Below are 23314 nucleotides of genomic sequence, written 5' to 3'. Positions count from 1 at the left end.
AAATCTCTTTCACGCAGCGTTGTAACTATGATCACAAAATTAATTCACTTCAATATGTCGCTACTATTCTACTTATGATGTCATCTTTCCTCCCAATGGAGCAGATCCCCTTTCATAATCTGCATGCAATACTACACTACAATACTACACTACTTATGACATCATCTTGTCTTCCAACGGAAAAGATACCTTCACTAAATCCTCATACAGCACTGCTCTGGGTTGTCTTTCTCCACCTTGGGAGAGATCCCTTTTCCAATCTGCATGCACTACTACACAACACAGCCTTTCCCCTACTACAGGAAGGTCCCTGAACTAATTTCACTACTCAATAATAAAAGAGAAAGGAATAAATCAACAAGACCAAATACCACGCTGCGCCTTGTGCTTTCATGCCAGGGTGAACTCACATGTTTATCAGTCCTCCAAATCCCTTGATGCTGGACCTCTCCCAAATGCCTGCACCACCTGGGACAGGCAGCCATGCCTAAGGGATCAGCAGACCATTTGGGAAATTCAGCGTCTGCTATACCTCCTCATTTGTGCACACCAAAACTGGTCTCTACAGAGTGGATCCAGATCCCCCCACCCCGAAGGTCCTGGGATCTCACTGGGGCCTCCAAATGTTGAGCTAGGGGCCCTCCCAACACAGGTCCAAAAGTAGGAAAAAAGTAATCCACAGATCTCAAAAAGGAGTGCACACAACATGTATTTGTACATCTGAGCCAGGAAGATGAACTGAACATAGCCAACTTCAACACGCCCACTGCAGGCTGAACATTTTATAGCCACAAACAAAACATTAGCATATTACAAAAGAACTCTAACAAAAACATCATCCTAACATTATCGTTGGCTGGTTGTCACCAGTCCCTAAACAACCCTATACATTGTTCGAAAATGATTGGCAGTTACCACCTCGTCACAAAAATGGAATACCACCCACCCAACATGACCACACCCCTGTTGGTTGGCAAGAAATGCACCAATCCCATTCCGGGGAAACAGTTCAATAAAGGGCTTAATTCTAATTGGACTATGCTACCTCAGACAAGTGGGCCGCAACGTCCCACTGCAATGGACCAAGGAGCAGCAAACCAACATGGCACACCCCTCCTCTAATCATTTCCAATTCCCAATGTCTGCACCTGCTCACTATGTAGCTCACTATCGCTATACATGTTCCCGATCCTGGTACACCATCTTCTAGTAACTTCCATGCAATGAATGGCCTTCTAGAAAAAAACGTGACAGGTCCACTACTGAACACCGCTCCTGGACCATCATTTCTGCAAATTTCTCCATATTATTCAGCCCATTTCACACTGTGGCTGCCTGAGAACTAACCCCACCCCTCACTGTGGCCTTCACAAACAATTATGTCTTCTTTCCCTATCTGATGAGGCAACATTTGCTCTCTGGGACTGAGAATTTGTCCATTGAGAAATACTTCCCCTGTAATAATAAACTATCAACTATCTCATAACCCTCCCCACCTGCCCTTCTGTGCTCAGCCTGTTTGAAGGATAGGACGAAATTCAATCAAGTTCCCCCAATTAACAACTATGGATTAATACACAATAATAGCAGCTCAATACCTCCAACTGAGGACTACTTAAAAATGGCAACGCTCTTGCTAATAATACTTAATATGCCTACAGACACAAGACACAATAAAGCAGAGCTGTGTGTTCCACATTAGGTGTTCTAAAAACTACCAAAAACAAAAGGTGCACATGTTTGCCGCGAAAGACAATATAGCACAATGGGCTGTGTGTGTTGTTCGAAACTGCTTTAAGTCTAGAAGCAAACTTCCAGCACTAATATGTCCTAAATGCTTTCCTCCGCAGTGCAGTATCAAAACATCAGGACTACCAACATTAGCCATATCTCTGCACAAATCAAACAAATTATGGCTTGGCACAAAGTTCCAAAAAGCCTGCACACCTGGAAAGCCAAGATCTCCAGAAATGCCTCTTCCCTCAGCATACCTCTTCAGATAATGCACACAAATATCTCCCACTATCCACACAGTAATACTCTCTCTCTTTAACACTAGCCATCTTCACTACACAGCCAACAAAGGAATGAAAAAAACTATAATCCACCCTTCCTATACAACACAGTGTTAAAATTTGATTGGCTAAACCTCAAGAAAACTCCCATTTTCATGCAAGGCAGACACAGAAGCCCCGGATGTGGCACGCCCTGTTCGTGAACTCCCGTGATGTCCACGGACATCGTAACACAGATACAGCCCCTCTTCCCTTTCCACTTCACTCTCTACAGCACTCTTTGATTGGCTACTGTTAAACAGTCACTCAACTATCCACCAATCGCATCCAATACCTCTATATTTAACTCTAGCATCACTTTCACTGCAAGACTTTTGTCACTGGAAAACACCTACAGCAAAAACTACTGTAATACGCCAAGATTTCTGCTTCCAGCTTTGTCTACAACTACGTACATCAACACAAAATGCAGGTATAAACACTTTCTGTATATTAGAATTGCAACTCTATTATAAATGCAAATAAACAAAATACCTGCACTTACCCTACAAAACCAACAAAAAAACATTGTATTTTCTCTTACATCCTATCATCAAGTTTCACTTGCAAATCTATCTGCTTTACTACTTTGTATTTACCAAAATCACTGCCGCTTCTGCCGCAAATCTAGTGAAAATCCGTCCAGCGGTTTGGGCTGTAGGCGTGAGCAAAGATTTTTCTCCATTCAGTCTATGGTGAAAAAAATACATTTTGGGACCCCCCCTGTAAATCTGCCCCCCCCTTGACCAAACCTCACCAAACCTTGCAAAAAGATTCTGAGTGGGCCATATACTTTTTGTGCAGTTTGGTGATATATATATATTACAGGGCCTGGTGTAGCAGCCCTGTAGTTATGGTTAAGTTGCTCAACCCATAGGATGAGCAGTTTTTGGGCGGCTTATAATGTTTGACGGCGTTCGACGAATTTGCACAAAACTTTGTAAAAAAAGTATGTGGCCACCTCTGAATTAGGATGTACAGTTTTATGTGGGTTTGTCAAGGGGGGAAAAGTTACAGGGGTCCCACACTTTTGAAATCCAGAAAGACATGAATGGGAAAATGTTTTACTCTTGCCTACAGCCCCAAAAGCTGGACGGATTTGCACCAAACTTGTGTGAGAAGCGGCAGCCTGGTACGAAAGCGTGCTTTTGCAAATGTGGTGCTAATCCGTCCAGTTGATTTTTTTAAAAATGCCCAAAATGTAAGTAAAAAAATGTGTGATATCTGTGTCCGGTCCGCGGACTCACTTCCTGATTCAGTGTCCACGGACACCCCATGACCCATCAGAGAGCTGAGAAACCATTCGCGGACATAATACGCGCCTGCTGATTGGTCAATTAAAACAGGATGTGCATCAAAACATTTGAAATGGACGCCACGTTGGATTCGCAAACTGCACGAACATCGGGGTAAAAACATATTAAAAACACAATATTACACTTGTCAAACAAATAAAACAATGGCCCTCATTACAACCCCGGTGCTAAACCATGGCGCTATTAGCACCATGGTTGGTGCCGGTGTTGTAACAAGTCCACCATGGTGGAATGGGGAAATACCACCCCATTCCAAGGTTGGTGGGGCGGTAATTCCCCAATGCCGCCATGGCCCTTCCCCATTCCCATTTTTGCCCCATAGGGCTCAATGGGACTGGGGAAGGCGCTAATTACGGCACCGTAAATTACGGTGCCGTAATTAGCACCTAGGTCCCTTTGCGGGTTGGTTTTTTAATGCCTGCTAAAAGCAGGTGTTAAAGTGCCACCCGCAAAGGGACCTCGTAATCAGGCATTAAGGGTTTAACGGCGCCGACACCTTTTACGGCGCTGTTAACCCCTTAACGCCTGGGTTGTAATGAGGCCCAATCTCTTGGAGGTGAGGGGTGATGAGGATGGGGTGGGATAGGGCTATAAAAAGCCAAACATTTGGTGTTTTTTCTTCCCCCATAACTCGGAACATCTCAGTTGGGCACATTCCTGTGATGTTCCCAAACTTTACAAATATTTGTGGACATCCATGCATATTTTTGCATTACAGGTCCGGTAAAGAACAGTTTTTGGATGGCTTATAACTTTGGCACCATTCATTGAAACTGCATGATATTTTGCGATATAATCTTAGACCCACCTTTGAATGTTTTTTCGAAAGTGTGATGCCATTTCGCCAAGAGTGAGTCGTTCTGAGGGGTCCCAAAATGATTGAACGGCTTATAATTTTGGTGCAGTTTGATGAATTTGCACGAAGGTTTGCAAAATGATTTTAGCCCCAACCTTGCATGTTTTTACAAAGTTTGGTGGGATTTTGTCTAGAGGCGGTACAATTGGAGGGGCTTATAACTTTGACACTTCTCAAAAAATAAAACACGGACCTGAAAGCATGCTTTTGCAAGTATGTCGGTCTTTTATTTTTGGAAAAGTGTCGTAATGTAGGTAAAAAATTGGGATATACCATGGCCACCTGGGAACAGCAATGGGCTGTTCCCAGGTGGCCAGGGGCTTGCTATGCAGTAGAAGCATTTAAATTGGGATAGGTTTGAATGGGAAAGAAAATCTGGGAATGGCAATGAGGTTGTCTACTCTGATATGCTTATTGGGGCCTGTGGCATGGCTGAAGCCCATGCCCTATGGATTGTGCAGACTGGCCATGGCTGTAAGCCATGAGCACTGGCCATTGGTCGAATTATGGAGGTATAGTGGACACTGGACCAGGATGCAGGCTAGGTGCAGTGGATAACGGGGGTGGTTTGTTGGGGCTGGGGTCATGGTCGAGCCTCATGCCATAGGCAATTCAATCACGACTTGAAGTCCCAGCATGAAAACGACACACATCAGTATGCGTTGCAAAAACTATGTTTGCTAAAGGAGGTTTATAGACCTTTCATATATGTTAAAAGAAGAACTATTAATAACTCAGATAAAGTGCTGTAACATCATGAAACATTTGAAATTCAGTTAAAAAAACATTGTTAAAGGGACGTTATGGTTAAGTTGCACTAATAAAAACCTTTGAAATTCACAGACAAAAACGCACTGGTAAAAAACTCAGTGAAACATTAGTTGAAGGGAAGTTATTGTTAAGTTCTATTAATAAAAACCTATGAAATTCAGTGAAAAAGCTTGTGTTAAAGGGATGTTATGGTTACAAAGTAAAATCCCAAACCCCAAGAAATACACCAGTTATGGTTTGCTATGCAACCATAACTAGCGCCACCAGCATGTGCTGCTACGACTAACACCCAGGACATCAAAGATGGCATCACAAATGACATACTCAATGACATCACTGATGACATCACATATTATATTACTACTGTTTAACCATGCAAACGGAAGGTCTGCATAAGCGGTACCACTGTGTCATTTACAACATATCAAAGTTTATCAGTAGCCCAGTAATAAACTACTCCATGTCACATAAAAGGTGCTTATTGAAAAATAAGCTTTGTATTGAAGTTTTGTTGTGAATACAGCAATCAAATAATAAATAAAGAGAAACAATTAATGCAGTATGGATCATAGAACTAAAGTATTATTAATATGGTATGTCTAGTTAGTAGAATGATAAGTTGAAATGTATTACCTGCCTGGGACCTGGTTCTTGTTCCATGTATGTGCATTATGACCTCAGGGCAATCCCTAGGGAAAAGAACGTCAGAATATAGCACAAGTTCAAGCTCTACATGCACAGTACCTTTACAGTATGTGCATCATGGTTTCTATGTAGTATAACCACATGAAGTCCTCATCTTAAAATTACTACTGTCACTGAACAAAAACAACCACCCCAGTTATGTAATGTCATCAGTGATGTCATCAATGATGCCATTTGTGATGTCATCTTTGATGTCCTGGGTGCTAGTCTTAGCAGTGCATGGCTGTGGCGCTAGTTATGGTTGCATAGCAAACCATAACTGGCGTATTTCTTGGGGTTTTCGATTTCACTTTATAATCATAACATCCCTTTAACAAAACTCTTTTCACTGCATTTCATGAGTTTTTATTAGTAGAACATAACCATATTTTTATATATATATATATTACATGGCCACGGTAGTGGCCATGAAGTTATGGTGAAGTTGCTGTTTTCAGAGGAAGAGCACTTTTTGGGCGGCTTATAACTCGGCTCCCCCTGGACGAATCCTAACCAAAGTTTGCAAAAAAAGTATATGGGCCATTCTGAATCCAATGTTTGGTAAAGATTCGTCAAGGGGGGGCCAAAGTTAAAGGGGGGGTCCTAAAACGTCTTTTTTTCCCATAGACTGAATGGGGCAAAAACTTTGCGCACGGCTACAGGCCAAACCACTGGACGGATTGTCATCAATTTTGCGGCAGGGGCTTGTTCCCCAAAGCGTGCTTTTGTACATTTTGTGCGAAATCTTATTGTAGTTTCTTTTAAAATGATAAAAAAATAGCTCTCTAAGAATTAGTGATATCTATGTTCGCTCCGCGGTCCCACTTCCCTGTTCGCTCAGTGGAGAATATTTCTATTGGCTAATCCATGGCATGCTGTAGGTCAAGATGTTGCACTTTCACCAATTGGGTCTGCCGCAGCGTCAAGTGCATAGCGTTCTTTTGATACGGCCGCCATGGTCACTTACTTTTTAAGTTGTACGCCGAAATCACTGCACACAAACCCTTATGGAACCTTGTGTCGAAAGGTAAGCATTACTTATAAGTGGCAGTAGAAAGTGAAGCAGTACTTTGTTCTTGGTAACACTTTCGTACCGTGCACTGCAACTTGGTAGACAATGTACTACAATTCTTTACGGCGTCTTTGCAAGAAGCCAACACCAACATTACTGCGGTTAGACTGGTGTCCCATATTTTGGAATGTGAGGCAGCCACCTGCATGGTTTCGTAAACAGAGCGCATCTGCACGTGGTCGGGAGTAACGGTTCTCATGAGTGACTCCTGATATGTAGTAGCAAAAAGATAATTTATTTGCATTTGGAGTGAAGGTCAGTTCATCTAATTTCATTTTTTCAGTAGGCGCTCAGTATGGTCGCGCTCGCACCAAACCTCATAAGGTTCAATTGTTTTTCGACCTTGACGTACAGGGAACAGAGACAGAAAGAATGTAGGTAGTCACAGTTTGTGAAACATTCCCTTTGATAACGTATGCTTCAAAAAGGTTTGTGAGGCACAAGCAGTATCAGTTCCAATGGAAGTCTTCTAGCAAACAACTACTGTATGACTGCAGAGGTCAAAATGGAGCCGGTGCATATCATGTAACCTTATTTTCGAGGCCTGTACAGCAACCTGCCATTATTTACTTAGTCTGGAAAAAAAATATTTATAACTAGTAATGATTTTGAAAGTTTGTGTTTTTTTGCAATTTAATATAGCACATTACTGCCCTTTTGGTGGTTTGCGTGTCGTTCAAAAATCATATTGCACAATAGCGCCGTCTGTACAATGTCACTACAATTTCCACTATTACCCACGACATTTATGTGACCATCATATTTTTTTAACTACTATACAGATTGTACATTGTCGCCTTTTCTAATGAGTCAATACATTTCCCCCATATAAAAAGAATTGTTTATAGAAATGTAATGTGTTACCCTTTACATTTCCGTTAAGGCTTTGTATTCATGCTTTTTTTTCTCATTTTATCCTCAGCTACTTCCTTCCTTGCTGTGAATGTCATGGACTTCTGCGTCTGACTGACGGTTTTTTAAATTGTCAAGTGCAGCTTTTCATCACCGGTTGTATGTGCGTCATCATTGAATGGGATGACCGCATCAGACCTCTATGTCCGTACGCGGTTGTAGCAGTAAGAAGCAACATACCATCCTTTCTGGTGTCATAGTTCAGAGCCATTCACGTGGCCTTGTAAATCACTGTGACAGGAACACGCCTTCTGTGTCAACAAAGCAACAGTAACATTATAAGTAACATACTATACTTTCTGATGGACTATATCACAGCGATTGACGCTGTCTTCACAATGAATGTGAGAGGAAACCGACTACTGTGTCGCCACTGCATACTGTGTATGTGTTAAACACTGTGGCACCAATGCATGGTGACTGTGTGGGAAAACATCAACGTGACCATCAAAACTAACATTTCAACTGTGCAGCAGAGACACACATTTCCAAATTCTTTGCAACTGAGAACTGGCCGATGATTTAACACTGTGCATTGTGAAATAAAAGTCACTTACTACTGCTCACATGTTAGTGTGTTTTTTAACCATTTCATGTTCCCCTTCATAATGTGCCATGCTCCGATGCGGGTTGTAGTATATTCTTTCATAGGTGGCATATTTCGGTACGTAAGCCTTTATGGATTCATTTCTTTAAGCTGCCACGGTACGTTATCCAGAGTGCTATTGGACACCACTTGCTTTGGTAACGTTTGGCTCAGGGCTATCTATTATACATTCATGCCCTTGAGTTACTTTCTGAAACCCAGATGCCCCAATTACCGAGATCGGTTCTGCATGAAGATGCTATGTTGTCGGATTTGGTATCTTTGTATAAGGGGAAAAATTAGATCAGATGCACTGAAAGTGTTTGCTGTACAGAAACTTTTCAAAAGCAATGTTTCTTTATACCTTCTCAGTACACCTTTCTTCACCCATCTTACCTTGTGACACTTACACAAAAATGTGTACACAGGTCAGTGGTAATGGTGTTGCTTGCAATGTTTCTACTATTAGTGCACTTCGCTTCACAGGGTTTGTTGTGATTTTTTCCACACATTAGAACAGTAATTGTTAGCCTTTGCCAAGGTACGTTATCTAGAGCACTATTGGACACCACTTGCTATGGCAACATCAGGCTCAGGGCCATCTATTATGCTTTCATGCTGTCACGGTACTTTCTGAAACCCAGATGCCCCAATTACCGAGATCAGTTCTGCATGAAGACGCTATGTTGTCAGATTTGGTATCTTTCTATAAGTGGAAAAATGAGATGAGGTGCAGTGAAAGTATTTGTTTTACAGAAACGTTTCAAAAGCAATGCTTCCTTATACGTTCTCAGTACACCTTTCTTCACCCATTTCACCTTGTGACACTTACACAAAAATGTGTGCACAGGTCAGTGGTAATGGTGTTGCTTGCAATATTTCCACCATTACTGCACTTCGCTTTACAGGGTTTGTTGTGATTTTGTCCACACATTAGAACAGTAATTCTTTGCCTTCAGTACGCACATGTTTGCCAAACATATTCCCTGTATGTTCCACACATTTATGGAAAGGTGATTGCGCATTAACAAACACCTTTCTGTTTTACATGTGGTACTGTTTTCACACTTCAAAAGTGTCATCATTTACATAACGCAACAACGGTACACCTTTCGTCTCTGAAGGGTACGCTGTAGGTATGCTTACTGACCACAATTTCGTACTGCCATTTACTAGTTGGGACAGAACATTACACTGCAGTCGCCATGTGCACCAGGCACTGGCTTTCTGTTAAAGGTGTTGCTGATAACCACACATTTTAAAACAAATACAAATCTTCTTCCCCCACCAGGATCACACGTTTTACTTTTTTTTATTTTCTGGCAGCTGTAATGGAAAGCGGAAAAAGACTTTCTCTGCAACGGCCGCCTTCCCTTTCCATGGTGGCCATCTTGGAAAAGGATTTGTTGTCTTCAAACGGGAACACCGGAGGCATTCCAGTTGAAGATAAAAAAATCCTTTCTTTTGGTGCAATGGGTTAGTGGCGTGAAATCTGTATAGCTAATGGAATTCAGCGCCCATTCTTGTAGGGTACAATGGCGTTTGCTGCTTCAAAGACCTCGGTATGCACTCTTCCTTCTATTTTGCTGCTAACTTCTTTGCCTTCTGCACGCACATGTTTGCCAAACATATTCACTGTACTTTCCACACATTTACGGAAAGGTAATTGCGAACGAACAAACACATTTGTGTTTTACATGTGGTAGTGTTTTCATACTTCACAAGTGTTGTCATGTATAAGAAATCAACGGTACGCCTTTCGTCTCTAAAGGGTACGCTGTAGGTATGCTTGCTGGCCACAATGTCAGGGAGATAGATACTGCCATTTACTGGTTGCGAGAAAACATAGCATTGTAGTCGCCATGTGCACCCGGCACTGGCTTTCTGTTACAGGTGTTGCTGATAACCACACATTGTAGAGCAAATACAAATCTTCTTCGCCAAGTACGGTGACACGTTTTCCTTTTTTACTTTCTGGCAGCTGTAATGGAAAGCGGCAAAAGACTTTCTATGCAACGGCCACCTTCCCTTTCCATGGTGACCATCTTGGAAAAGGCTTTCCTTTATTCAAATGGGAACATCAGAGGCGTTCTGGTTGCAGATAAAGAATCCATTCTTTTGGTGCAATGGGTTAGTGCCGTAAACTCTGTATTGGTAATGGCATTCAGCCCCCATATTTTTTAGGGTACAATGGGGTTTACTGCTTCAAAGATCTCGGTATGCACTCTTGCTTCTATTGTGGTGCAAACTTGCCCTGTTGAGTTGTGAACGAGAATTGTTTCAGTTACAAGTTCGTACAACAATATACAATGTCCTTCCGCACTATGAACAACTCACCTATACTATTGTGAAGTGTGTATGAGTTTTGTGCCATGTGGCCATGCTGTGCTACAAGGGGGTTGTAGTTTTTAAGAGCGACCAGAATTGCCTTGCTTTGTTGCCACAAATCACTCGCAAGATGTTTTTTGCGTCTTGCTGGTAGAGACGTAAACAATGATTTTTTTACCCAATTTCGTTAGATTCTTGCTGCTTCTCTAATTTTAATTTCTGATTGACTGGATGCCATTTTCATCCATTTTCTTTTGGTTTTGCGCAATTCTTGTCTCTTTTTTGCCAGCTGTACGTCGTAAGTATGTTTGTGGGAGACACCGGTGATTGAGGATGGTCTCTTTTTCGAAGTGAACGGCACAAGTAGGGAGACATAGTCTGGTTCAGGGGAAACTACCAGCTGATCGCTTTCGAGGTATATTTAAGTCAATTTTTTGACTGCAGCTGTTGTGAGTTTGACCCCGTTTCCCTGGGTGTTTACTTCTACTTCAAAAGAATCCTGCATAGGCATATTCAGCGAAGTCGACCAAGTTGTTATTAATTGATTGTGATCACTGTCGGTCATCTTACGGACTTCAAAGGCTGTTGTCATTTCCAGAAAAGGGTGAGATACATAGATATAGTCTATTTTAGCTCGCGGGGAACCCTGTTCCCATGTCGGTAGACGGTTATTTGACTTAAAGTTGGAATCAAGGTTGTGCATATGTCTAGAAGACATTAACTTGGACCACAGGGATCCTCTCTTTGACGTAGCAGTCGATTTCTGGATTTTACCAGCGGGTGTACTAGACTTTAGGCAAGTTGCATTAAGGTCTCCGCAGATTATGAAGTATAACACCTGACGTGAAGACAGTATGTCGTCCATTGTTTTTTCCATCATAGATATGTACGTTTTTGAGTCTGTAGTAGCCGGATTCCAATATGTATTTAAGATTGCTATTTCTGTATTTTTAGTATTTAGTGGCTTTACAAATAACGAAGACATAAATGAATACAGTAAATGAAGTTTGAACACGCTGGAAAGTTGATACTATGCTAAGTGGCTGCAGATTCCAATAGACGAAGAGTGTATGTGCCACAGTGTTAGCCAACATTGAAGTAACGGGCAAAGGAATTTGTATTTCTGCTGTGCATTGTTAACATGCGACTTACATCTTACTGCACAGGGCAATGAGGGGTGCGTGTATGAATGCAGAAATGGATATGAGTGCGGGAATAGATGCATACAGAAGCTAGTAAGCTTGCACTGCACTGTTTATGTTTTTACACTTTTACGAGATGACACTTTGTATTTTTGTCAGTGTCATTTTAAGTTTCAGCAATTATGGTGGACAACGTGTGCGGCCTTGGTGGTTGCTTTAAGAATGAAATTGAAGATCCTTGTATTATCGACAAGGCTGTCCGGCCCATGGAAACACCCCACCTGCAGCCCTTTCTGACAAATGTTGCTGCTACAACTGGTGAAGTGGCTACCCCTGTCTGACTCAATCCTGCTAGGGAAATGCTTTTCATAGCTCAGAGCAGGACGCACATTACTATTGACGTATAGAGAAATAGTTGCCTGCGTGCACCGCGGATAAGGTTATTTTTTAAAGGAAATGTAAATGTATTGTTAACAGGTGCATTGATACCGGTAAAATGGAAGTAAATATTGCGATATGTGGTTCACTTGAAATATGTGGTTTTTGCACTACACTGTTTGCCAGTAAGAGTGTTAATTGTTGTGGCATGTGTTTGCAGAAACAAAACTGACTCAGGCATGCTGTGAACATTACATGAAGGGTGGCATTGTTGTGTACTTCAAAACAGTGGACTAAGAATTATGTAGAGTAAATGTGTCGACAATTCACATAGAAATTATAAGATTCACTGTATTAAAAGCAGACATCGGAAAATAAAGTTTCTATTTCAGAAAACTGTGCTGTGAAGCGGTTAGTCGTCTAATACATCAGAAAAATGGATTCTCAAAACACAATGTAATCAACATTTTAAGTGAAAGCTATTGAAGTGTGGAAAGTGTACTGTCTGCCATATGATAAACGCTGTTAGGGATGAATGTTGAATTTGCTGCAAAGAGTAGACTTTGTACATATTACGTGCAACTTTAATTTATAGCCAAAATTAGAATGTATTTGTATATTTAATTGTAAAGTGCTTATTTAAATATGTTTTTCTGTTATCTATTTCACATAGTTATATACTCTCACTCTGTGTGTGTCATGGGTTCAGTATACCGGCCGATGGCTTCTTCAACAGTGTTTGGACAATTATTATCAACATCGGCTATGTTATAAGTAACGTGTGGGATGATCGCCAGACAACAATTTGTCCTTTTGCCGTTGCAGTAACAAGAAGCAACATGGTCGCATATAGGTTCTAATAAAGTGCAGATGTGAAAGTGTTGCATTTATTTACATTTTAAAGCGGTCATTTCTCCAAGCGTAATGGAGCGCCATGTGCACAGATTATTCATTGCTTATGGAAAACAATCTTTGGTGGAGAGCGCAAAGACTTGCATTGATGGATCGATGATCGGATTTGGCAGGAGAAGATTAGAGTTGACACTTTCAGTGAAAATGTGAACGCTGTGACGTTCAGTAGCTATTAACTGTGTTCGAAAAAGTTAACAACGTTTTTGTGGACTTAAGTGAATGTTTTCACTGTTATGTCAAAATTAAAAGTATTTCTTACGGTCCCCACTATTGCTGTTTTCTTCAAAATAAAATGGTTCTATAATTTTTGTGAAAAAAGACCTAAAGTTTTGCATTTGTTGTTGATGTTTGTGTTTAAGTTCCCAGTTCTGCGGAACATAACTTTATGACGTTGGTGATGACCGTGTACGTTGGGCTACATAACCCACTAACATCATTGAAATAGGTGGATCTCATTCTGAGCGTATAGTGACGTTTGCTTTAGGGGCGGGTGAAAGTAATCAGTGCCGCGCGGCCCTTTGAAGTTCGGCCAATAGAATCTTATTGAGTTTCTCTACTTTATTGCACATGTAAGCAGATGGATTCTATAAGATTACCTTTTTAGTTCTATTTTTTAACTGTGAGAGGTGGTTCCTAAAGGAACCTTTCTTTATTTTCTGTTAAGGAAAGTTTACAATGTAAGGTCGGGCGGGAATGAGGCAGCAAGCAGTCATTAGGACTGGCAGGTGGACAGGGAAGGTTGTTGCATGTTTGTTACACCTAAGGGAGGGAGCAGTGTTTTTCATGCTCTACGATTACAGCTTCAAAAGCACTTCGAAATTGCCACCCCCTTCGAAAGATATGGATCAACAGCTTCTTTTATTGCTTGCAAGGTAGGTGGTGGGATTTTGTGCCCCACAAAAGTAGGATGTGTGGTTTCGGTACTGGTTGCGCAACATGCAGTGGAGAAAGATAGCCTAGTATTTGCTAAGAGAGGAACAGCCTGGTCCAGGTAGACCAGTGCATTTCACTTTCGTAGCTTTGGGCTTTGGTACATTCCCAACAGTGCTAAAGAACTGCAACACCCATAGTTCTCTCTTGGTGCAAGAGGTAGGCACTTCCTCTACCTCCTTTTCCTGGTCCTCTTCATTATCTATGGAAGTGCTGTGCTTTTTTGTTGTGTTCGTCCTGTGTTGGTAGTGGTGATGGTGGCTCTTGGGGAGGAGGGATGGCAGTAGATGATGCCATTTGTAAGATAAGTAGCAGTTTTTCTAATATTCTTCCAAGCATGTGCTGTGTGCTAGATTGTTAGTGGATAATAAGTAAGAATAGATGTAGGAGCTGTGCAAGGGTACATTTTGTGCTTGAAAGTTGCTAAATCTGCAGAAAGTGCAGTTCCGAACCCTCAGCGAAGCATGGACATGATCGTGAAGTGTGGACGCGTTCACGAACACGTTATCTTGCCACGTGCATGCAGGAGATTACGTGGGGCTGTTTGGAGGGTCCGCAATGACATCAGACGTTCGCAGATGTCGACGGAAGCAAATACGGTGGAAAAAGTTGCAAAAGGTTTATAGAAGTGTTAAAAATGATGCTAGAAGGGGGGGAATGGCAGAGTTTTAAGGTCAAACTTTTTAAATTGGACAAACAATGTTGCTATATTGGGGTAAATATGATATTAGCAAGTTGTAAGCAGTGCTGGAAATGGAAAACATTTATTGGGGGAACCGTCACTTCTAAGGAGGGGCAGGACTTTGAGAAGGAGTGGGCGGGGCCAAGGGACATGACCCCTGCGCAGGTTGAGCAACACTGTATCTCTATATAGAACCCAATCCTGGCGATTTGCATAAAAGCAAAGAGCATTATGGGAACAACATAACGTCCACAATTTTAAATGTTAAACATGTAGTGATTCATTAAGAAAACCTTTTCAGTGAATAATGAACTCTTCTGTTTTGATTGGTCACAAAATTCCCCCTACTAAAGAGATGTCTATATAATGCAGGACACATATACCATTTTGAAAAGCTGCAAAACTGTATGTGAGGCTTCTGCCGTTTCTGTATGTAGGCTCTAGTACTGCGTGTTCTGAACACTTGTTAAAGAATGGGTTGTGCAGCGGCAGCAACCTGCACTGCTTTCAGAAGACTGCACAAATGCTGGGTCTTCTGAAGGCAGTCTGCTTAATGAGGCACAGGATTTGCGAGAGTTGTGTCTGGGACCTCCTGCATCTGATGGACGAAGCGGTGCTACGGCAAGACATTTTTTTGCCAGAGCAGCACTCCGTCTTGTGCCGGCCAATTTCCTGCACTGGTCGTAAGAAATTAGCATGCACTGGTAAAAACCCATCACATTCACTGAAAAATCTTTGTTAAAGGAACGTTATGGTTAAGTTGCTCTAATAAAAACCTATGAAATTCAATGAAAAAACATTGTTAAAGGGACGTTATGGTTACATGTAAAACTGAAAAACCTCAGAAATGTGTCAGTTATGGTAAGCTAAGCAACCATAACTTGTGCAACCACCGTGTACTGCTAAGATTAACACCCAGGACATCAAAGATGACATGACAAATGTCATTGATGACATCAGATATGAAATGAATTATATATAATTGTATAATGTTGGTAACAAGATGTCAGGCTTGATCGGGAGACCTATCATGAACTACTTAATCTATTAAAGAATGTACTCATCTAAACAAAACACTATATTGGAGTGTTGTTAATACAGGAACCTACTCATACATAGATGGCTGCAGCATGTACCGTAGAAGTACAATATTTATAATCTTGTCATTTTTAATTGTAAAATAATTAATGCTACCTTATCAGAGTTTTCAGTAATGTTAAACATGTAATAACTAGCTAACAATTCAAGAATTACCACACACTTCTGCTAGTACAAACAATACATATGAAGACTCACAATGCATACAAATCAGAGGCACATAGAGGTACACTAAAGTAAGGAAGAAAGAAACAACATCACCAGAACATGTTAATAACATTAAAGTTTATCTTCATGTTTACAAATAAATTGTGTTTTTGAGGCTTGCTCATTGCCCCGCACATGTGCACCATGAGCTGAGACCAAACGCCAAGGAAAGTACTTTAAGAACATACGACAAGATTAATGTCTAGATATATAGCACCTTTTGAACTTTAATATTCAGTAAACGAAACCAGCTGGCCTAGATATGTCAGTGAACAAAAACAAGTGGCCCAGATATGTGATGTGATTGACATTTGTGATGTGATATTTGATGTCCTGGACGTTAGTCTTAGCAGTGCACGGTGGTGGTGTGAGCTGTAGTTGCTTTTCTGAGGTTTTTCTGAGGTTTTTCAGTTGTACCTGTAACCATAACGTCCCTTTAAAAACATTTTTTCATTGAATTTCATAGTTTTTTATTAATGCAACTTAATCATAAAGTCCCTTTAACAAAGTTTTTTCAGTTAATACATATATATATATATCACAACTATAAACAGGTAACAAATATTTAGAACAAAGAAGGTGCGGATTGTACGTTCAGATTAAGGTCTAAAGTCATGATAATGTGAGTGATTTGTTTTACCTTAAAGCAATTGAAAATATGAGGATCAGACTCCCATCCATGAATGCACAAGTCCTTGTAAAAATATTCAGAACGTGAAAATTCAGAAGGTCGATTGTTCTCATTTGAAATTAAAGGCTGCTTGCACACAGACATAGCTTTAAAGTTCTGACAGTCTTTGACCTCCCAACGACCAGAAGCCGATCCAGATCTCATCGCAATGCAACCGCTAGTCTGGCCTAATTGAATGGAAACAGTAAACAAAAAAAAATAGTTAACATTTAAAGTAGATCTTTAGGTAGCACATAGTTTTATTAAAAGTATCTGCAGAGCTTCATCTTCCCAAACTCTACAAACTGTGTAATATATTAGTTATGAGCACCCATTCGGATGGTGACTATGAACGGTGTTCACAAGGAATGCTGGTAGCCGTGGCTTTTTGGTGACGTCATATATATGACTGGGAGTGTGACTCAGACTTGCCTATGTCACCACACTGGCCTAAACTGGAGGATATTCAAAAAATCTTCGTACAGAAGTACGCGAGATGGACTGCACTCCCAGAGCAGCTGGGGATCGAGTGTCCTTACAGCAACAAGACGACACAGTAGATCAAATCCCAAAAACGATGTATATTTTATTCTTGGTGTGCTAAGAGATAAGAAGAACCTGATAAAAAGACGATGCGTTTCGCAGTACACCGACCGCTTGATCACGTGATATATAATTGTTCATTTATAACGCGAACAATACGAACCTGTGTTGTTCTGCGTTGTCTTGCTTCCAAGACAAACTCGTTGACACTAAGCTATCCTTCCTCATACGCAGCAGAGACACACATGTTTAAGATTGCTTGCTATACTGAAGCTGTAGCACACGTGAAATGTGCGATCATAAATGCGAAAAGTCCCCAAAGTGGGGTTTTGCTTATTGCATTTGAGAAAGGCATATGTACGGGATATTTAAGGTGTGTAGGCAGATATAAGGTTTAACCGTGTGACCCACTACTCTGTCCAATTTTTGCTTGCATCGCAATGGCATAAAGCTGACTCTTAACCTGCATACTAATTCGGAGCCTGGAATGTTTTTCCCTCCACAAAATACAGCCACTTTGTACATACAATTAAGACAATCACTGTATATTTAAATAATTTTAATAATTACAGAATGGAGAAAATGAGGGCATGTTGTAGCTCAATCCTTCTAATAATGTAGTTATAGTAGACTACATCAACATCCAACATCTATACCATCTATTCCAAATTATGACTGACTAGGGTGCAAGGCTGACTTGTAGTGTCCTTGGAAAAATGGGAAGAAAAGAAGTAGCTTTCGATATCAAACGTGAACATTGGAAACGTTGGAAAACACTTCAGTGTAAATTTTGCTATAACCCACTTGCATACAATTCTAAAAATTCTAAAAAATCCAAATCTCTCTCATAAATTTGCTTAAAAGTGTGCAACAATGGTAATACATAGTGTGTGGATTGGAGATCAATGCTATTGAACATTAATATTAGCATTTTTTAGGGTATAATCCTCACCTAACAACTACACAAAACAATAAACATAATGATAATAATACTGATAATAAATAAAAATGTGTTCATTATAGAAGCTTAATATTGCTATTCCAGAGGATTGTATGTCTCTTTAATGAAGTGGGTTCTTTGACACATATTGCGTACACATGCATAGGCACATTTTGGAATAGTGTTAATTTGGGAAATTATTTAAAGTTATACTTCTGATTTCCTTCTTTTGATCCTTACTTTCTTTTTCTATTTTTCCTCTTATTTGTTTCAGCAGGTAACACCCCATGCCTCATTATTCCTAATTCTCCCCCATTTAGCCTTTATGTCCGGATGGCCTTTGGCAATCAACAGACAACTAGACTTGAACAGAAAGTGAAACAAAGGTTTATTCAGAGATTGTGTACAGATTGGATCAAAATAACAAACAGGTTAGTTGAAGGCAACTAAAAAGTCTCTGAAAACCAAGTCCTTTAGCAAGCCCTTCTTGAAGTCTTCTTCTTTCTGGGTTGGAATCCTTCTTTTATCAATCTTTCTCTCGCGGGGTTCCCCATGTGACAGGCTCTCTCTTGGTATTCCCAGTGTGGGTTTAAAGGGCTTCTCAAACCCTTCCTAGGTAAAATCCAAAGTTGTTTCTTGGGCGTTTGAAGTGGGTGTCAGTTTCTCAGGCTGAGGGGACTGGCTCAGGCTGGGTTGACAGCCTCCTGGCCTCCCTATTGGGATCTCAAGCTTTCCTTGATCCTGGCCACCCCCGTCCTAAACAACTCTCTATGATAAGCTTCACTCTTGACACCTTTTCCATCAGCTTTGTTTCTCCTTGTACCTCTAATGTCTCCGCCTCCTTAAATTTCCAAACCACCTTCCCTTATAACTCTGGTGGTTCTTGACCCATCTATGTGGCAGTCTCCTCCTTATCCTCCTGGGTATCTCCTCCAAATATATCCTTCTAGTCTCCCCTCTCCTCCTTTAATTTTTGATCAGTTCCCTTACAAACTGTGTATCACTCAATTCAAGCTCTCACATTTTCCTCAACCACTGTTCATCCCTTCCTACTTGCTCACTCCTCCTATTCCTCAGTCTGTTTCTCCTTTACCTCTCTGACCTTTACCATTCTCCTACTTATTTCTCTTTAGTGGTTTCAATCTTCCCCTGATAACTCTCCACAACTACCACCTCAAAGACTTTTCCTGTCACCTCCTTGGTCTTTCCAACCTCGTCTTTCTACTCTGTACTCTTTTGTATCTCTTCGCCAGTCACCCCTTCCAACAACTCTCCTACTCTCCTACCTCCTCCACTAACTCGCCAATCTTCTCGTTCAGCTTTTCCCCAACCGCCTCCAGTGACACTCCAACTTTCTGAAGAACAGAAAACCACTGGTCTCCTCTTGTATATCTTTAGAACCAACCTCTTGACACAGTTCTGCCTACTCCTTGAGTACTCTTGACAGGTCTCCTTGGTCTTCACCACATCCTCTCCACCCTCTCCATGCAACATCAATCTCCACCTCCTTATTCTCACCAATCTCTACCAGTGCCATCTCCCACACGGTCCTTCCAAGTCCTCCTCTCCAGTCTCCACCTCCAAACTCCTTCCAGATTCTTCAACACTCCTTCCTCCAGCTTTCTTCAAACTGCCTTTGCTCCTGCTCTAGCCACTGTCCTCCTTCCTCCTATGACCCTCAATGACTGACTGGGAGTCTGGGTTTATATATTACATTGGCCCTCCCCTGAATTTCCTCTTTTGCTACTGGTTTGCATCTGGTGTTTGTGGGTTGGTCTGCATTGTGATTGGCTCTCCACTGGTGGCCTGTGGTGTGCCTAGTGGAACAGAGGTTATATCCGATGGGGTGGCCATCTTGACTTGTACGTGCTGCCCTGCATAGTCTGTCTACTGCCTGGGAGTTTTACTTTAACCCTTCAGAGTTGCCTATGACCTGATAACTCCTTTCTTAATGCTTTCCAGGCCTTAAAACGGCTTCATGTGATGTGCGGGGACCATGGAGATTATTATGTTGTTTCCTACAGGTTCACGTGTTTGCGGATTCATGGACTTTACAGACTTCCAAAAAGGGCAGTTTCTTGTTTCTGGGGCCCTGGGCTCAGTAGACATCCTGTGGACCCCTCCCACCTAAGTGGAGGGATTGATGGTAGGGGTCTATGGGGGCCTGTAGAATGGTCACAGGTATTTTTGGTTCATTCCGTTAAGGGACTTGTGCCAATTTTGGCCTGGAGATGGATTTGACCCACATGCACCTTATTTGTCTTAGGAGTCCTTGCGTTTGTCTGTCTGAGAGGGGAGAATGGCTAAGGAGATCAGGAGATGAAACATCTGATACAGCACCCAGGAGATTATGCAAGTTGTTAATACCCATGGTACTGGCCCCTGCTATACAATGAGGCTGCAGTGTTGTACGTCTTGGGATGCCATTCCGGAGCTTAAGGGGTGTGCTCACTCTCAGGCTCCCCACACTATCAGTGCCAAGCAGAGGAATATGGTACACCCTCAACCTATCCCAGACCTTTGTTGCATCCTTTAAACCTAACCCATTCACTCTCACCTTTCCTTCTAATTTGCATTCTGTTTTCCGTGTATTTTCCCCTGCATTCCCCTCTTCCTGTGACCCTAATTCTAGCCCTCAAAATATAGCTTCCTATCAAATATTTTCTTTCTCTACTTAACCTTTCCCCTTTTCATTTTCTCAACCAATAATCTTTCATTTGTCAAACTGGCAATTCATTAAACTAAACTACCAATTCATTAAACTGGTAACATTGTTAATTTGTCCAAAAGTATTTGTTTTTCATCCTCGAAAATGAGTCAAAAGAACTGAATAGGTTTCATAGCAATGCAAATATTTCCAATTCATTGAGACTTGTTTGCTCTACACTGGCAGGGTGAAACATGGTTCAATTTCCCTGGATTCAAACTAGGTGATTAAAGATGTGACAAACCTTACTGTGGCCATTCAGATTGCAAGTTGAATTGGGCCACACCCTCTGCTCTCTGCTGCTCTTCTTCTTTTGGGTTCTGTTAAGCACTACCCCTCTGTGTCCACCTGTCCATGATACGCTCATTGTCCTCTGCTGTTCTTCTAGCACCATGCCCCAGCATAACTTCATCCTGACAACCCTCTCTCTACCCCCTGCCTGGGACACCATGTACTCTCCTCACCCCTCAACTGCTCCTCTCTTTGCCCTGTCCCAATCCTCCTAACCATTCCAGAGGGACACAATGGGAGCTCAGTGACACCCACTCCAACCTCATTTACCACTTTTGTTTGCCTCAAGGAGCATCCCCTTTCCCCTTCTGCTCCTCCAATCCACTGAAGTAACTCTAGACAGCACAAACAGAGGTAACAACTTCTCCTTTCTGACTGACAACTTTGGTAACACCACCCCCATCTTACTGTGAAGGTTGTGCTGAAACAGGGAGTCCCCCCCTTGCCACGTTTGTAGAGTTTGACATGCTCCTGTTTGTTCTCACTGTGTTCACCAATCTATGAAAGGTAGTAGTGTTGACCTCATGAACAACAAAGCAAGATCATCTGCCCCCTATCCTTTATGATTTCCTCAGCTCTTCTTTAGCACATTGTTGCTCAACTGTTTAACCCCTCTTACTATTGTCATTGTCTACCAGCCCCCTTGCACACCCATACTCTTCTTCCATGATTATAACCTCCTCCAGAAATCTCTTCCCACTGAAACCCCAGTCGTAATCATGGGGGACTTCAACCTTGAATCATGACCAAGGCCCACAAACTCCAGTGAAGCTAAACTCTCTCTGACCATACCCTGGTAAAACCTGAGTATCCAAAACTGTTGCAGCTCATTCAATCTCATCTTCTCTCTTACTCACGCAATTCGTCTGACCCTTCTGTTGACCCACCACCCATCTCTGCATATCACTGTCTGTATATTCGCACTCCTCTCACCGTCCATCTAAAATCACTAAATAAAAACAAATAACCTGGCTCTATGGCCACCTACGTATAACAAGTCAGTTCTAACCTTCAGTTCTCTCTCCACCTTTTGGCAATTGCACTGAATGGGCATTTTTTGAGTTCAGTTATGCACTGGCAGCTAACTCTCAGCACCATTACGCTGCTTACCCATTCACTTTTTCTTGCCCACGTTCCAGCCATCAATTTCTAACCTCTCCCTGTTCTCAGGGGGATCTCCCGGTATGCTTTAAAGGGGATACTGTTATACCTATCTCAAATACAACTTCGGCATACCACCACAACCCTGCCTCTTCTCCACTATTTTAAAATCTTACTTTAGGTGGTATGCAACTGCATCACAACCTAACTTTTCCCGACTCATTGACCCCCCCGCCCTTTAATCTGGGTTCCACAGCCTTCACTCCACAGAATAAGTGCTCACCCACATCTCTAAATTCCTTTTGAGTGCTCATCACTGTCACCTTTCATCTATCATCATCCTTCTTTACCTCCCTGTAGTATTCGACCCATTCACCACTCACTGATCCCTGCAACTCTTTTTCACTTTGGCTTTCAGGACACTGCTCATGTCCGGAATACTTCTTATTTGCTATATCATGTGGGGAGGAGATCTGGTTGAGATAAATTACCATCTGGATTATACCATCAATATGATACTAGGAGTCCTTCTTTATTAAGGTAACTTCTTTAATGAGATTGCCTATAAAATGAGTCTATTTAAAACATGCAAATACATATCATACAGTATTTATTGTACACTATGATAAAGTCTCCTGCCTCTTTATAAGGACATCTGGTTTGATTAAAAAAAGGTGTCTGGGGGCTTCCCCAAGTGAGTCGATGATGGACCCGTTGTGATATTGGGACAGTCCCTTGGTCAACTACACTTCATCCGTGACATTTTGCAAGGTAAGCCACATTCTTCATCACAGTAAAACCCTGCCCCCTTAGGAGATTGCTCCCGGTATACAGGGAACAGTGCTGGGATGTGTGGCAATCAGAGGAAAAGAAACACTATGTCATCTCAACTACTGAAATCCGGCTGAATTTAGATCAATGATAGAAGAACAAACACTGCACACATATCATAGGCCTCTGTTCTACTCCAAGAGTCAGATGCTCCTGCGCATGAACAGGAGAATGCTCTTCTTCTAAATCCAAGATGGTGGACTGGGCTTTTAAAGCCACACTCGGCATACACATTGGGGTAGTTAGCTTATGATCATGGACAGGTGATTCCTGTTCTAGGCAGGCAAAGAAGGAGTGTGCTTA

The 23314-nt window shown here is 41.6% G+C and overlaps 1 protein-coding gene across 2 annotated transcripts in view; it reads right to left on the bottom strand.

Annotated features, from left to right (window-relative positions):
• Nucleotides 1-23314, bottom strand: part of PLA2R1 (phospholipase A2 receptor 1) — a 1951179-nt gene that overhangs the window by 1246697 nt on the left and 681168 nt on the right. For both annotated transcript variants that reach the window (XM_069616352.1, XM_069616351.1), the window contains one exon: nucleotides 16569-16786. In XM_069616352.1, coding sequence (XP_069472453.1) covers nucleotides 16569-16786 — 218 coding nt within the window. The remainder of the gene's footprint in view (nucleotides 1-16568; nucleotides 16787-23314) is intronic.

The sequence above is a fragment of the Ambystoma mexicanum genome, chromosome 9 (genome assembly GCF_040938575.1).
Source record: "Ambystoma mexicanum isolate Mex_15411 chromosome 9, UKY_AmexF1_1, whole genome shotgun sequence".
Taxonomy (NCBI): Eukaryota; Metazoa; Chordata; class Amphibia; order Caudata; family Ambystomatidae; genus Ambystoma; species Ambystoma mexicanum.
The sequence above is the reverse complement of the archived record's forward strand: the minus strand, read 5'-3'. Positions and strand labels throughout refer to the sequence as shown.